Source organism: Charadrius vociferus, unplaced genomic scaffold, assembly GCF_000708025.1.
Source record: "Charadrius vociferus isolate BGI_N301 unplaced genomic scaffold, ASM70802v2 scaffold23, whole genome shotgun sequence".
Classification (NCBI taxonomy): domain Eukaryota; kingdom Metazoa; phylum Chordata; class Aves; order Charadriiformes; family Charadriidae; genus Charadrius; species Charadrius vociferus.
The window spans coordinates 573,049-590,546 of record NW_009647676.1 but is presented as its reverse complement, the minus strand read 5'-3'; the positions used below and the strand labels follow the sequence as shown (position 1 = coordinate 590,546).

The window sequence follows — 17,498 nt, the reverse complement described above, 5'->3', positions numbered from 1 at the left end:
TGAATTAAACTCCCAAGTGCATTCAGAAACTTCCAGATGCTTTCAGTCACATAGTTTAGTGCTCATGCAGCCAAGGTGCCAAATTCCCAGATGTAAGGACCACTTATTTATTTTATTATTTATTTTATTTTTGAAAACTTATTATTTTTACATTATTATTTTTATTTTAGAATTTTTATTTGATTTCCTTTTGCACATGTAACTAATTTATTTCTTCCCACAGGAGTCTATTTTCCTTGTGGGGAGCAGAATGTAGCTAGACTAACCGAGAGGCAAAGAGGAAAACAACCTTTGCCTATAAATTAGTTTTCACTGGTTCCTTTGTTCCCCAAAGGTTATAGGCTGATTGTAGGTTAGGAAGAAATACAGCAATTTGGGATTATGCATGGATAAAACACAGTTATCTTCATGAGCTGTTGATATGCCATCATTTATTACCCGCGGATATGAATTTGGGCTGGGATTGTGGAGGCAAAGTTCAGCAGATCTGGCAAATAATTTACAGTGTAAAATGATTGTCTTTATTGAAGAACATCACCACATAGACAGGGGAATTAGGGCAAATAAACCCTGGTGATTTATAGGTTACCACAGCAGTCAACGTCGAAGGAGGAGGCAGCAGACTGAGTTTTATCTGCTTCTCAAGATACTGGGGTACGTGGTCAGTAGATGGAGGGTATTTGTGGTGTGCTGCTACTGCTTGCCTTCTAGCAGACCCCACCTCGGTGTAATTAATTGACCAGTTAGCACTGTCATGTGTACAGCTGGGGACATTTCGGCTGTGCTGAGCTGCCAGGGACCCGCTCTGCGATGGCTGGCTGCAGTGCATCTGCTGGAAGGGGCTGCCACCACGGGCCAGCAGCACACCCTCAACAGCCTGCCCTGTGGAGGACCACCAGCACCACGGGCACAAAAACGACAGCCGGGCATTGCCTCCCGACTGCCTTTGCCATGCTTGGAGGTACTTCATCAGGCCACAGACCTGTTGCTTTAAGTAAGAGCTCTTGCTTTGCAACTCCGTGCTCTTTTAGGGTAGCAACCAGTTGTAATTACCCACACCTGATATGGAAAGACATCTTAAAAGTGTAATTGGAAAAAGAAAGACTTTGTGTCCTCCTGCAATAAAAGATAACATGTGACTGCGTATGGTAAAGCCATTGAAATACACCTCTTCAAAGGTTTTGCTCCTTCCAAGGACAGAGACAAACACAGGGGGTAAGAAAAATTACACTATTGGAGATAGTTTGGGTTGCTGAGGACCATGTCATAGGTGTGTACCAGGCACCTTGTCAGGCCCTTGACATCTCTGCTTATGGTGATTTTCATTGCTGTTACATGGAAGCAGGGGGAGATGTTTTACAGACAGGGGAACTGCATTTTCAGGTTGTGAAAATGCCAAAGACACAGAGAATTAAGAAAGGAAGAAAGAAGAAACTTCTTGGGCCACGGAAAGCAGGCACTGCTCAGTACCATGCTCAAAGCACCGGGGAAAGCGGTGAAAGGAGCTCTCTCACACAGAGGTGGAGGAGACAGTGTGGGTGAAGCAAGCACTGCTTGCTGCGCCACGGGGACACATTTTCCTTCCCTACAGAAAAAATACGCTGCCTGGACTCCATGGAACAGGACTTCCAAAACCAAAATAAGCCACAAATATGATGCTCCAGAAATTACTTTTAAAAATCTTTTTAATGAAGAAATAATTCCATTCCAAAATATAGACACACAATTAAATAGTTTAATCACTTCAAAATATAACATGTCCCCAGTAGGTTCCAACACACACACACAAAACAATACTTAACAGCAATACAAAAAACCCATACAATAGCAGTTCTGTTACAATACCAATGAATATCGTGACATCTTTAGTGTCTCTGTATCTGTCTCAAGTGGCGTCAAGTACAGTAGTTTTAAAAATGTCTTGCAGTTAGTAGCCTCAAGATGTAACTCTTCATACTTTTTTTTTGGTTCAAAGGTAAAAATGCCCTTTTGTCTTCAGGACACAGTGGAGTGCGTGTTGTTCACAGCTCCGTCTGCTGAATTGAACCAACGTGATTAGAGCAACCCGAGGTTGCAATATTTACAAGGTCTATCTACAGTAATTGCCGAGAACCAATAAGGATGGGAGAAGATGGCTGAAAGTAAAGGTGGACACACTTATGATAAATTATGATGCAACAATTTGGCTCATGCATATAAGAAAATACATATTATATCACAACAAAGGCCACACACCTTTTTATGCAGTTTAGTTAACATTACTACTTACAGACAACCCATTCTCCACCTTCGCTTTGGACATTCAAGGACCCTATACATCTTCACATCCCTGTCTCCTGATTCTAAACCACTGTTTTCCCTCCAGTGACAGTAAAACCACCCGGAGTTTTGACTGCTGTGGTGGGCCATTGGTAGCTAAGAAAAGGCTCACGCCAGGGACCTCTTCTGTAACTCTGTTTGTTTTAATGACCGCAAACCACAACCAAAATCATATTCAACAAGCAGACAAAGACCAGCTGGGCGAAAATGCAGCCAGCTTAACAGTTGGAAAATGCTTAAAATAGATATTTGGCAAGCCAAGTAAGAGGTGCTTCATCTCAGAGCTCCAGGCCATAAGGGACCCAGAGCTCTGCTGGGGATCACCTTGTTGACACCAGTCTGAGAGAAAGGCGCTTGATGCATCAACTTTTTTCCTTATTCCAAGTCCGGAAGCCCTTGCAATGGAGTTATTCTCTTGCATCTATTTTAAGCATAGCGATAATGAGCACACAGACATTAAGACGATGGGAGGGATCTATTACTCTGGGTACAGTTAAACATGACATGGGTTGAATTAGTCAGCCATTGCATGTAGCTGTGTTCTAGCTTGTTTTAGCTCTGTTCAGGAAATGCTTGCCTGGAATCCTGAGCTGACAGCAACATCTACAGCTTCTCTGGAGTAGCTTTAAACGCGGAGTGCTAGGCACTAGTGGAGGCTCACCCATTCCTGAGAGAAGGTTGGAGGACAGGGCATCGGAGGATATGGTGCCTGCCTTGCCAGGACGGCACATACCCCAGGAGCAAAGACCAGTGATTGCAAGAATGACAAGCTTACATGAAGATATCTGGGTGCCTTAGTACGCATTTGGATGTCTTAGGCCAAGCCCAGATATGCAAGGAGATGTGGACAAGAGATCTGCATACGCAATAATACAATATGAAAGTGAAAAATGGCAGCAGCTCTTTCATACAGATACTCATTCCCTAACACATAGTGCCCAGGGAAACAGCCACGAGCCTAGAGAGTGCATGCAAACAAGTGGACTTACTGGGTCGAGCTACATAGCAATCTCACGTAAATACGGCAGCGCACATCCACGTCACCATGAAAGCGAGGACAGACAAGCCATGTTAACCTGCTTTAGATGGGTATCTCATCACTTGCTGTAGGCAAACTGTGCTGGTGTGAAATATCTGTACGAAACGCTACTGTTTTCAGGGCTGTTAAACGGTGTCGCTTCAGGCCAGCCGGACAGTGGAAGCCGTAATATTGTATGAGGGCAGTAAAATGACATCAGCGTGGAGGTTGTCCCAAGCTAACACCCTGCGCTTTTCGGGAGGGCTGTGCCGCCAGAGTGTAACGTCGCGCTGTGTTACTGCCTGGCTTCTGGTCTAGCTGTCCCTGGCCCGGCGCCCGTTTTGCTGCAGGGCAGTGCTATGTGCCATACAGGGCTCATCGCTCTTTCCGAGCAATACGCTGTGGGGAGGACATTCCAGCTAGTTCGTGTCAATCCCTGCTCAGGAGTATCTGTAGGTTTGTAGTCACAGCAGAGCCAACGCTTTTTTAGCTAGCAGGCTCGCTGCCTAACCCAAAACGGCCAGGCAAGTCCTGAAATGCTTTTATACTTGAAAAATACTAAACCGGACAAAACTCCAGTTCTGTAACTGTATGCCTGTCCTTCCAAACAAAAAAATCCACTGCTTTTCTTGTGCTTTTCACTGATAGCTATTTCTCCATCCAGCTCCGAAAGAGTCTCACTACACATTTCCAAGAGTGCATGCAGAACATCTGGTGGCTGGCTAAGGCAATACACATTCGGAAATAAAAAGAAAACAGTCGCAAGCGCACTTTAAGCCTGTACATTTAAAGCTGAAGGCCTCGAAAATAACATAATAGGGGGAGAGGAGGGGGGAGGAGGAGGGGCAGAGAGATGGAAAGAGCCGTTTTGTTGAACACATGCTTTAGTAAAGCTAAAACATCAATGAAACAATACCATGGAGGATTATACGTAACATCAGTCAGTTCAGGGATCTTATGGCACCTGTGGTTTATAAACAGCTTTAGCAACGAGTATTTCAAAACATAGTTCACAGTTTTAAGAAGATCTGTGCTGATTTAAAAACTAGATTCTATATCATTTGAATGTCACCTTTTGTATATGATATCTATTTGGAAAAAAAATATTTACACTAACTTCTATGGCTGATTTGTTAGATTATTTTGAAAGAAACATTCCTAAGTTACACATTAGCCCTAAATTAGAGAAGTTTTTTATTATTATTAATAATTATATTATTATTTTAGTACATTTTGTATAAGTCTTAATTTAAAGACTTGCAAACAAATTGCAAATATAGTCAGGTACTTTGTTTTTTGGGCTACTAGATATATACACTCAGGAGTATAATCATTCAGTGTTAAATGCATAATTGTAGCTTTTTATTTCTTCTGTGGAAAAAATGTACAGTGTATAGTAAACTGATCTACTAAAATCTCAAAGTATTCAGAAATCAAATTTCTATCTATAAACAGTATTGTCATTGTAAACTGAACAGGTTCAATATCATGTGCAAAGGGTTTACGTGAATTATTAATACTGCCATCCTTTGTAACAGCAGTACGTACGTCAGTCTGTTTTCTTCACCGGTAATGAGCCATGTTACAGAAGATGTAGCTAATATAAGTTAGCTTTAAACAAAAGTCTTGTTGTCAAAAACACACATCTACAAACTACAACTCTTAGAACAAAAGTACTGTGCTACAGTCCTCAGAACTTAGTTATGGGATTTTTTTGTCAAGAGACGCTGCACCTCTTGGTTCCACTCTTCTGTGAAGTTTGCAGCCGAGTTTTCTTCATCGTCTGTCCGAAAGCAGCTCTCCTCATCGTCAGTTCTTACGTAGCTTTCATTGTCTGTCTGACTGCAGCTCGCCTGTTGAGAAATGTTTAGAGAAGGTTTTTAAGAGTGCTGGTTTAAGATGCTGCACCCTCACAGGCAGAGCAAGCCAAGCCCCTGCCTGCTGCTCTACTGACAGAAAAAAGGAGCTGCTGGCCAATTCCTGTGGGTATCCCTGAAAAAGTTAAAAAAGTGAAAAAGCCATTGTAGCTAGGTAAGCCATAGGTATTCGAGCTGTAAACAGAAACTTACAGGGCACGTGGCAAGTTGGAAACTCTTCTTACCATGGGTGAGAAGACTGTTGCCTGCTCTGCTGTGGGAGCCTGGGGTAACCCAGTCTGCACTGACACACATTTGCAGAAGTTCCCATTTTGCCTTCCATTTTCCCCTTCCGGGTTGGGCTATAAATAGATTATTGGTAGTGAAACCATGGATTATTCCCCTTGTGCATGGTGTTCAGCCACTCAGTTAAGAGTCACTTGCCATCATGAGCCTCGCCTTGCATGTAAATGTCTCACCCTTGATGTACGCACCTGGGTATGTTTTACCGTGTCTCAAAATAAATGTAATTACTTAAAAGGATGTTTCTAGGCGCTATAGCTCATAAACAGCCTGATATGCTGGTGCACCAGTTTCTCCTTGGTGCTCCACTGTATCCTGAAGCATCAATAAGTATCTTAAATTCCTATATCGGAGGCATCAAAGTTTTAGTTGGTAATGGAAAATGCTTGATAGACAGCTGCTGCTCTTCCTCAGAACAGCGTCAGGATCTATAGTCAGGTAATACTGCAAACTTCTGCTTTTGGCATAGTTATCTTAAAGACCCTGTTTACGCACTTGACCCTTTCCAAGTTAAGGAGCTCATCCTTTTTCTCTTGAACGAGGTTTCTTTTCTAGACAGAAAACCAACTTGCATTGCACGCGATCTGACGGTAACAGCATAAAAGACCAAACCCTACTGACGTGAATTCTTTTCTACTCATTTCAAGGCATAAAGCTGGTCTAAAAGATGAGAGATGAAATGCAAATCACTTCAGTAAAAAAGAGTTAAATTAAAGCTGATGAATGAAGAAAGGTCAGGTAGTTTAGCTTGCTGCTTCTCCTTCCTGACACCATTTGATTGTATTAATTATTCAAACACAAATGCTTCCATCCGATTCCTTAATATCTAAGCATGCCAAATGGTATGATCATCTTAATTTAGTATCTCCTTGTATCAGGCAGTTACAAAAGACCTAGCATTAACATTTTGTTGATAAATGGAAAGGAAACCTGCACTGCAAGTCTAATGAGAGGTTCACAAAAAATTTTTGAAGTACATTTTAAATGAGTATTTTTAAAAAATCAGACGTGCATCTGCACCGCTTAAGTCTGCAAACTGATTTGGAAATCTTAGTAAAGGAACATTTTGCTCTTCACAATTCAGCAAAAAAAATTCAAATAAAGGCATGGAAGAGGCCAGTTCTCAGCTGCCTGAGACTGATTTTTATTGAATCAATTTTAGGATTATGTAAATATAGGTACATCTGATATTTCTTGATGGTAACATTATAAACCATGAGAGCAAAATAAGCGCGGCTTGTGAAACACTGGTGCATTAAGATGCATTGATAGTACTGCTAAGTACTTGGGTTTGTTTCGAATTTTCTGGATAAATTACTTCTCTTTGGTGGAGTGCAGAGAGGTTATTCTGGATTCTCTCAAGGCTTCTCTGTGTTCCACAGCCAGCATTGGGATAGAAAGATTTTCATACAAGAAATAATGAGTACTAATGAACCTCAGAGCTCTAAATTCATTGCAGCATATTGGAAATGCCAGAATTAATTCCAAGTTAAGACTCATATGATTTTTCATGTTATAAAACTTTTTCTTGACCTTTTTGCAACTTAATCCACAGGTTCTATTCTGTTACTTATCATTCAGCGATTTTCAAAAAACATCCCTATCACTTGTGTAATTTTAGAATTAAATTCACAAAACTAAAGCTGCTGCTTCCCAGTAAATCGGTCACAGTTCTTTTACAGCTTTTTTACGCCTACGTGCTAAGAACAGGAGGACTTAAGAAGAAAAATAAAGAGGAAACCCAAAATATAGCTGAGTGAATGTAGCAGACATTTTTGAAAATTACCATGCAGTCAGCCTGCTGTTAGTTTCAAATGGAATGGTCCACATAATGCTGGTTTTTATGTATTTGTTCAGAAAAAAAAATCCAAAAAGAGACAGTGAATCATTTGGTTGTGCTAGTAGAGTATGACTTATGGATGTGAGCAGTTCATCTAGTGCCTGTATCCTTCTTCACCACTGCATCACTGACTTAGGATGAAGAGGCTGAAGAAACTGGGCTTGCTGAGGACAGGGCAGAGGTGGCAAGGGAGGAACAGTTAGCAGCTATTTGAGGGGTAGTTACAAGGATAACAGAGCCAAAATCTTCTTGGTAGTGCTGGAGTGCACACAAAAAGGACAAAAAAGAGAACCTGTGTTTTGGGAGGTTCAGGTTGGACATTAACGGGAAAAAAAACTTGAGGACGGTGGCACTGTAGTAGAGGGAGACGCCCAGAGACGTGGTGAAATCTCCACTTGTGGAGGTTTTCGAGTCTTTGCTAGACAAAGCCATGGCTGACATGGTCTTGTGATGGAGCTAGACCTGCATCAGGCAGGACAGTGGGCCAGACGACCTCTTGAGGGCCCAGTCAACCAATGCACCTATGCCACTGGGATCTCCTGAACTCTTGGCATGAAGCCCACACTAGGAATGAGCCACAGCACACCAGCTTTACAGGCGGTCAGTCAACGATGACTAGCAGTTTGGGGTCCTACAGCCAAAGGGAGGCCAGAGCATGGCTGGGAAAGGTGACCTCAGGCAGTGGGCACAGCAAATCTGAGACGCACGTGTCCATTAACTGTGGGCTAGTAACCTCACTTGGACCCTGGGCTATGGATCCTGTGCCCCATCTTTCTCAAAGAATAAATGGCCAGGTCCATGTCACAAAGGGCTGAAAATGTCAGGGCCAGTGAAATTCACGCTGGCTCTAAAATCTTATTTCCTTCCCAGAAAAAAAGAGATGCAGGGCAGTTGTGTCTTCACAGCACTTAAATGAACTGTCTATGACCTTCGGCTTAACCGACAGCCCTTCTCACAGCGGCACACTGGGCGGACTGGACTGATCACACCATCTCCCTTGGCCCGTGGGTTTCATTACCTGACATTTGGCAATATTCCTAATCTCTGCTGGTAAACATGACAACAGAGCTTGGAGAAAAAGCGGAAAGATGGGAAAAACAGGAAAGTATTACACAATAAGACTTCTGTCCTGGAAAAACAGCCAAGTTGAATAAATAATAATTTAACAATGCATTAATATAAAAAAGTTGAAGGGACTTGGGGGTTTTGTGTTTGAAAAATTCCCACCTGTTTCAATACAAACCATTCAGTCACTTTTGCAACGGCACATGTCACCCCAGGCCACCGAAAGCCCGAGACCCCACAATTTGTGTGCTAAGGTTTAGAGCAAGTGGAAGCATCTGGAGTGGGAATGGAACCGACTGTTTTTGTCAACATAGAGAAAATGTGATCACAGTTAAAAAATCAAGAACAAAACCTCTAATAAAGACTCCTCCCTGTACTCCCTCTCAAGTGGATGCTTTAAGTCTGATTTTTATTAGGTTTTCACACATCCTTTTGTGTTATAATAATGCATATAAATGAATTAGACACGACCAACTGAAATGATGCTATGCCAGCGCTACAAAAGCATTGCTTTAGAAAATCTAGGAAATAGTAGGTCTCGTGGGAACATGTCCACTGCACAAGTTGACAGCTCTTCACTGAAAATGACAGCTTTTAAACCACTTCCAGCCATGGAGCCTTTCTGCTCCCATTGGCCATCCTTGACAAAAAAGCAACTGCTACCAGGGGCATAAAGGCAAAATAACATGTAAGTTGCACATTCATCTGATTTCAAGATCTGCCTAGAGCCTGCTGAAAACAAGCTCAAATTCACTCTGTTACGCTATTAAAAATAAAATAAGTGGCATTAAAGTACATTTAATATAAAAAGTAAACTGAAAACATGATTAAATTATGTTTTATATATTACTGGAACCACTTGGTGTTTGGGGAATTTGTTATATTAGATGTTATTTCAAAATCAATTCTAGAGAATTGTACATAGAACTTTAAAAAATGCAAATAGAATGCAAAAAGTCTTAATCAAATGACATCAACACCCCTTGTCCACGAATGATGAATGAGGAAATGAACAAAACACTGTGGCTGGCCATCAGTGGCAATATCACTCATAAGAAGCTACAATGAACTGTTTCTATTTTCCCCACCTTTTTTAAAAAAAGCACAAATGTAATACTGTTGCGAGATAAGAAAGTCTGTTGGATTTCTACCTCATATGGCCATCAAGGTGGTATAATACTGACTGCATTTGTATCATCATTGATTGAATATTACCTAAGAAGCAAAAGTCTTGATGTAATTGCTAAGCTTCAAGCATGAACCCAACATAAACAGCAAAAGCTCTTTAGACATTGTGACTGGTATGAACAATTTTGGATTTAATTTTCCAAGACTACGAAATATTAGTACCAAATGAAATGCAAAAGATACTTTAATCTTCCATTTTCACAAAAGAGTGAATCTTGAGAAGACTAAGCCATGCTTATCATGTGCAGATGTATTTATCACAACATACCATAACACAGAGTTTGTTTTTGTGGATATAGGTGAAGTGCCAGGTTCACTGATTTTTGTTGCTGACGTCTATAGGACCAGGCTTTTACAGCTGGTGGGAATGTTTCAGTCTTTGGTACTGGCTGAAGTGCTCCCCTGGGAGCTAAAAAGAGTTTCACTATGGAATTAATCAGAGCACAGTGCTTTAAAAAAATTATTTTTACAGGGTTTCAAAAGGTTTCAAAAGCTTCCAGGAGATGAGATAGTAGCTCAGTCTCAGATCTCTGCTAATTTGAGACAGGATACATATTTTCAAGAAAACTGGGCTGTATGGCAGTATGCGTTTCCTCAACATCACTATGTTAACACTGCTTCCTAACAAAAGCAGAAACCTTAAATGGGATTGCCTGAGCTTTATAATTCCAACGCATAGGATTTTTTTTCCACTTAATATTGCTAATGGTTTGTCTGAATGCTACTACCCTTTAAAGTCATAGTTATCCATAACGGATAACATTTTCACTATATACAGAATTATACACAAATACACTATTGTTGAAAGATCTGTTTTCCTTCTCTGATCTATAATTGATGACTGCAACAAAACGGAAGAAGAAAACTTGTTTTTCTGGCTGTCAGTGTTTGGGAAACTCTACATGGCTCATGTTTTTAACAAGGCTACTGAGAAAATGAATGTAACCTGAGGGGCAATGTTAGGAGAATTTTTATGAGCAGTTATTTGGTGTTTATAGTACTCTGGGTATTGCTGTTTATTTGCTTTTCACATCCATTTATTCTGCTTTAGCTGCTAGACACTGAGACAGATGCTTCAGAAATACCTAATAGCTTTTAACACTGAAGACTGGCAGCTGCTTTCACAAGGTCCACACTTTAACATCCAAATTCTACTGTCATGGGAAGTTGCAAACCCCTTCAATCAGGGTCAAGTTTTGACATCAAAATTGACATATAAATAAGGCTAAGTAACATGCTAAGTCTAGCATAAAACATGACATACAAAATCTAGCAACATGAATTCCTCCTAAAGCTGGCACAGGCTCGGTCACTGGTTTGGCTTATCTGAACATGACCCTGCTCCCAACTTGAACTGCCTGTTTGATAGTTGACCTTTGGTTCCCTCTAGTTCTGGCTTTGAGGAGGAGACTCAGTTTTCAGACCAGAGTCAGACCTCTCTTTTGATTTCATCTCCCTTTCTGTTCCTGTTACCCTCTGGTTCAGTCGCGGGGTAGGATGGACAGCATTGTCTCACTGCCATCTTCACAGCAGGGCACTGCACTCTCCTAGGAAGTCAGAAACACACAGTCCGCATGTTCAGATGAGGCAAGAAGGAAACGTGCAGTCTCCCATTTCCTGGGCAAAAGTTCAGAATAGCAGGCTACTTCATAAAAATGACTGTTGTCTGTGCTCCTGAATAAAAACACAATTGCTGAACTTGGCATTAAACTCAGTGCTGCAACTGTGAGGTTGGCACGTGTAAGGAACATGACCTGAATATGTGCCAGCGGGGAATTTATAGACCTTCTTGCCTTACCTCTGAATTGCCAGACTCTAGCTAGTAGCTGAGTACCTTGCACTTTGGATTGGGGCATTTTAAACTTCCACCACACATCTGAGGACACCTCTATGGTTAAGGAGCTGGTGGACTGCTTTCCTTAATGTTTGCCTAACTTCTGTCTCACACACTACAGTAGATGTTCCGATCCCACCAGAAATGATTTATTTCAGTTATCCTAGGAAGACTAAAGGAAGACTAAATTCTGTAAGGAATTGAAATCAGGTCTCCTGAAATGTAATCTGATTCCTTATCTTCTGGATAAGGTTTCTCTGTACTGGCTAATATACTTGTCATCGTCCTTCCACATTCTCACTCTTAAGGTCAACAAAAGAAGAAGATTAAAAGGGTGGTGGTTTAACAGGGATCTTCAGGACTAGGCCCGTATTTCAAACAGATTATTGGAAAGGATTTAGAGACATTCCTAGGCATCCTAACACAGGTTAAAAGAAGAAAGAAACAGCATCTTCGCATACATTCAGGCAGCACAAGGTGCATTGGAACTGAAATACACATTATGAGGATTCATTCCAAACATTCTTCTAAATTATAATGATACTTACTTGAGAGGAGAGAGAGAAGGATATTGCACTCAACTTTGCAAACTGACCTGTAGATAACAAAGGATAGAAAACAAGAAGATGACAAATTAAGCCAGTGAGCAGCCAGGCAGTGTATTATTCTGAAGAAAGCCATGCACAAGCCTAGAAATAAAGGGAGCAATTATGGACCCAGGAAATAAACCCAATGAAAAGTGTCTTACACAACACGTCCAGCAAAAGACTGTAACAAGAACACAACTGGTAGCAGATGTGGGAGGATAAGCACTGTTAGCATTTACACTTGTGCACTAAACATGTTTTTTCCTGGTACAGATACTTGTTATTTACAACATGCTTCAAAAAGAGAGAGAAAGAAGCCTCCTTTGAGGTCCCCTGTCCCAGATTTCCTTGTGTATCTTGGGTTTTCTGCACATACTTTAATACTAATTTAGAGTTTAGCTTCAAAATCTTGCTTGGAGACAAGGTGACACGAAATAACAAGAGTGGGTTTTGACCAACCATCTTTCATGCTACACCACATCTACATGTTTTTCTAAATGTGCTGCTTTTACACAAAGTGAGACATTTAATAACATTAAAATGGTTACCATATTGTAACTGAGGTTACCATTCTGTAACCTTAGTAGGAGTTCCTCCTCACAGATTTTTTTCAGCTGACAATTGCATTACGATAGCCACAGCCACCAGCTTTTTTTGGCTATCCAGATGAATGCAATGTACATGTAAGTACAAATAGTAAACCAGCCTGTAATAAATTCCAATGGTTGGATGCAAAATGAGACCTGGCCACTGTTCAACAGGATACCCTAAACAGCAATTTCCCCATTTTACTTTGTTTTGGCAGTAGAAAGTTAGTTGTATCTTTATCTCTAGAGACTACTCAGTGATACTAGTAGAAAAAGGAATAGAATAGCAAAATGCCACAAATTAACTGCAAAGTGCAGAGAATGAGCCAAAGCTAATGAATGTGTCTCAGGATCAATGCATGACACTATCCAACCATCTCCTAATCATCCTAGAGGTTCCTACTAACTTAATACCTATTCTTGCTTGCTTTAAATGCATTCAGTTGAAAGAATATCACCCATACTGGGAAGGATGTTGCATGCTTTGGGTCTGTGGTTATCAACTAAAAATAGTTTCTGCTTACAAGTCCCTAATGTCAAATCATGGCCTGATAGGAGCTGACAATCTCACAGACACTAAAGTACATCATGAAATTTCTTTTGGAAAAATGGTATTAAACAGAACTTGTCTAGAATGAGAACTTTCTGTTCCCTCAGTGAATATATTTTTGAAAGAAAAAAGCCTTTCACTTTTTCTGTTGGGTTCTTTTTTTTTTTTGCTCCCCAGTGGAAACAAATCATGTAAACCAACGGGGAACAAAGTTCACCTGGGTGTAGTGTTGGCTGACCTGAATTCAAAAGGAGTTTTACTCCTCCCCTTCTTCTGGGAATGTTGTCGGAAAACAGTAGAAAAGCTTTATTTTGACTGAAGCAAGAGTAACACCCAGTTCTACTGCGTGACATGTATAACTTCTACTATACAACGAATGGCCTTATTTTGCAGTGCACATGCATACTCAACTTTGTGCACGTACAAAATCCCGTGGTAACCCGTGAAACTCATGTAACACTGTTGTCATATACTGCACTTCCATACTGTAATCAAATTGGTCTATCGTTCTTTCTGGAGAAAATGGAATTTTTACCAGCAATAATAACATTTATTATTTGATGCTTGACAGCTGTCACCATTGAGGTACTCCTTCTTTATAACTGACAACTACTTTCCATTACATCAGCAGTAGCTGCTCATCCTCTCAGATGTTTAAAGGCTGTCATTTTTGCCATTTCCTATCTTGGATAAAAAATTGTGACAAAAACTCCCATGTCATCCACTGTTGCCTTACTAGATAGTCTGTAACAATTCCGCTCCTGTCGTCAAGTCCTTAAAGACCTTTGCAATGAAATGACTTTTGGCAGGCTACCATGGGCATGTAGCAGAACTAGGTAAACAACAACAAAAAAAAGATGCTCACATCAACCTCAAAACTACCTGCAGTTTTGCTATGAGTCAATGAACTTTTACAAGACTAACATCCTAGCAGCTTTATGGAAAAGAAGACCAAAAGAGTAGCCATTCTCTATTAGATCACGAGTCCCAGATTCTTGTCTCTAACATGACTGGCAGTGGACACTAGAGAAAAACTACCTGAAAAATGGCTAGACCTTGTTAGCTCCCAGCAATCAGCAGTTTAAAGAATTCCTGCCCAGAAGGTGCTTTTGAACCTCATTTCCATATACTCAGTCTCTTGGTACCTGGTTAATTCTTTTTTTTTTTTAGCCCATTTATACTTTTGGTCTCTGTTATATTCTGTAGTGGTGAGTTCCAAATTGTCATTGATCACCATGTGGGAAAAGTTATTTTTGCTTGCTTCAGCTCTGCTCCCAGATAAATGAACTGGGTGTGCCCTCCTACTGCCGTTACTACCAACATTATAAGAAGGAATTAATTTTATATTAGGATGATCCAAGTCAGAATAACTTAAAAAATGGCTATAGTCCATTACACTAGGTAGAAGTGGAGACCATTACGCAGACAGGACAGGACAGCTACAGAATTCCAGCTCCCCCCGGTAAATTTGCTTTACTCAAATCCTTAAACAAATGCCCTTTGAAAACTTCCTCAAGGAGTGTTTAATGCCAAATCCCCAGGATTCTCTATACTAGATGCGTGTTGAATACTTGGTCTTCTGGGATACAATTCATTTCAGACTCTTTCCTCTCCTTCCAGATTCTGACAATGACAGTAACACACAGACCGCACTCGAGCTTCAGTTCGCACTGGAGAAACCATTATGAATGTTTTTCGCTACTGGAGGAAAAAAAAGTAATCTAAATACAGTAAGAACTCAGCTTGACACCACCAACCAGCCTCTACGGTATGGGAGAATGAGGTCTAAGTGACTTTGTAGGGACCAGCAGAGAACAAGCTCAGAGGCAACTCTGTGCCCTGCTAAGTTTAAGGACTACTGTTGCGTGACTCAGGCAGTGTGGTCTTCCTGGATATGCACTAAGGCTTGATGCATGCGTGTCTGTGGAAGAGAACAACAGCCATTTTTGGAATGTGACTGCTCTAGTAACTGAGAAGAGATCACGCCCAGGACAGGTTAAGAAGGGCACTGGGCAGCTATGGTGCATTATTGTTTCTCACTTATGGAGATGTATGGGCAGCTCGAGTCCTCCTACCTGGTATGCTTCATCCTGCAGCTTCTGCTTCAGGTACTCCTCCATTTTCAGTTCGTTCTCCAGCTGGCGGACAGAGTCATTCTCATAATTTTCATCATCTGCTCTGACATAGGGGTCTCCATCTTCTGTAACCCTAAAGACAATTATTAATAAATAGCCTCCTGAGATGAATGGCATTCAGAGTCAATAAACCTTCTCTTTATTGTAAGCTGTGAGGAGAGTGGGATTTTTTTAGTCCAACCACATGCTCCATTGGTTAGTATTTCCCTGGCAGTGGAAAACACTTCTGCTATTTCCCCTCTCCAGTGGTCTGGTATTGATGAAGTAAACTGAAGGGCATATACTGCTGAAGGCATTTTGGGGCTACAGCCCTACGGAAATGAGTAACAAAAGTTATCAATAATTTGATATAAAGGCATCAAACTAAAAATAACTGGAAAGATGCCTATTGTCTTTGATAGGAAGATTCAGGTTCTAAAAATAAATCGGTTTGTTGATCAATTGAGTTGGTCAATAAAAAGCATTCTGTCTTTCCCATTTAACAACAACTCTTTTTCCAGTGGGCTCCAATAGGCCCCTCAGTCTGGATAAGCAGGGAACAGGACTGCAGGGCATATTAGAGAGCACAGCTGTCCCACAGCTTCCACGCTGCCCAAGTGCACCAGACTGGATGTGAGACAGCTCACTTCCGAGGGCATCCGAAGTTCTGGCCTTTATTGTTTACAGAGCTCACTGCTATCTAACCATGAAGCTGTCCTCACTTGGATTTAGGCAGGTTTTTTTGGGTAAGCAAATAGTTGAGAGGGAGTGAAAATATCACGTATTATTTTCAACAGAAAAATAACGAGATTAAGGCAGTGAACTGAGCAGGTACCCACATGTCACTGCGGAGGGAGCCGGTGGCAGCAGCGCTGTGGATGTACCCTGGTTTCCGGGCATGGATCTGCGCGAGGAAAGCCTTCTCAGACGTTGGGGATGGAACAAGGTCATCAAAATGAGTCCGGCCAAATTCAGAATCCACATTGCTTTCTGTCTCACTGCCCACTTCTGTGAAGCAAAAGGTGACACAGTTCCATTTAACTTTCACTACAGTAAGTATACTTGCCTATTTCTGTAAGCCTTTCTCTGCTTTTCCAACTTAGAATGCCACTTCATAGAGAATAACAGTATATTATTCTACGTATATCTGAAGAGTTAATAGTTTTCTTTTTGTGGTGGGACAGAAAAGTGAAGCTTTTACTTATCTGAGTTACTAGGTATGATATTTTTATGAGAATACTACAGACTGCATTTTACAACAGGTCCTATATGTTCTATAATTAATGAAATTTCTGAACAGCGAAATCCCAGTCCACATGGAATCCCAAAGTTTTTGCTGCATCCAGTTGCACTTCTACGTCTATGGCTTTCAGAACTGCTGTATTCCTGAAGCTGTTATTTAGGGATTTTTTGTCTCTGAAAGCATAAAAAGCTTTGAAGATATATTACACTGCTTTTTTGTTGGTTTATATTTTCCTACCTCCCAGTTTTCCAAACATATGCGAAATGTGAATGAGGTGACTATCCACCCTTGTTAGCCTCACTCACCAGAATTTAGTTCTTTTACCAAAGAAGACATGGTGTTGGTGATTGAATCTGCTGCCACCAGCAAATCATTTCTTAAGTTTCGTCTTGCACCTGAAGCAAGAGACAGACAAAACACAGCATTAATATTCTTCACAGGACATATGTTTTCCTGTTGAAAGCAGTTTTAACCCTCTTGAAAGCTGCCATTGTGATAATTCAGGGTATCAAAGTCCTGACGAGGGACACGTGCACAAGAGTTCTCTGCAGAATGGCCTCATTTATTTATGCTGTATGCAAGAGCAGAAGCCTACTCTCATGCTTCATTTAATCACAATGCCAGATATGTGGAGATTATTCATTGCCATCAAGCTTGCATTTGTGTGGTGACACCAGCAGACCAGGCCTGGAAGATTAAATCCAGCGTGAACTCATTTAAAATATCTGTGGGGGAGGAGGGAAGAAATGAAGTGTTTTCTCTATGTTCTCACAGCTCTGTTTAATGACACCATTATTGCCAGGTATTTGCCAGATAATTATGGCAAATGTTGAAGAAACATACTTGACCTCATCAAGGCTGATACAGATTTTTCCTCTCTGCTCCCGCTCAGTCTGTCCAGTAGCTCAAGGACTTTCTTGTACATTCCATAATTTACTTTCTCTCTCTCTCTCTCTTTTTTTTTTTTTTTTTTTTTTAAAAAAGAAACCCTTTT

The 17,498-nt window shown here is 40.9% G+C and overlaps 1 protein-coding gene across 3 annotated transcripts in view; it reads right to left on the bottom strand.

The window, feature by feature from the left end:
• Nucleotides 1–4,169: 4,169 nt before the first annotated feature.
• Nucleotides 4,170–17,498, bottom strand: part of DTNA (dystrobrevin, alpha) — a 96,672-nt gene continuing 83,343 nt past the window's right edge. For 2 of the 3 annotated variants that reach the window (XM_009881113.1, XM_009881115.1), the window contains 5 exons: nt 16,810–16,899; nt 16,101–16,269; nt 15,223–15,355; nt 11,972–12,018; nt 4,170–5,190 (listed from right to left, as the gene is read on the bottom strand). In XM_009881113.1, coding sequence (XP_009879415.1) covers nt 12,001–12,018; nt 15,223–15,355; nt 16,101–16,269; nt 16,810–16,899 — 410 coding nt within the window. In that variant the 3' untranslated portion in view covers nt 4,170–5,190; nt 11,972–12,000. The remainder of the gene's footprint in view (nt 5,191–11,971; nt 12,019–15,222; nt 15,356–16,100; nt 16,270–16,809; nt 16,900–17,498) is intronic. The other variant, XM_009881114.1, reaches the window with a different exon arrangement.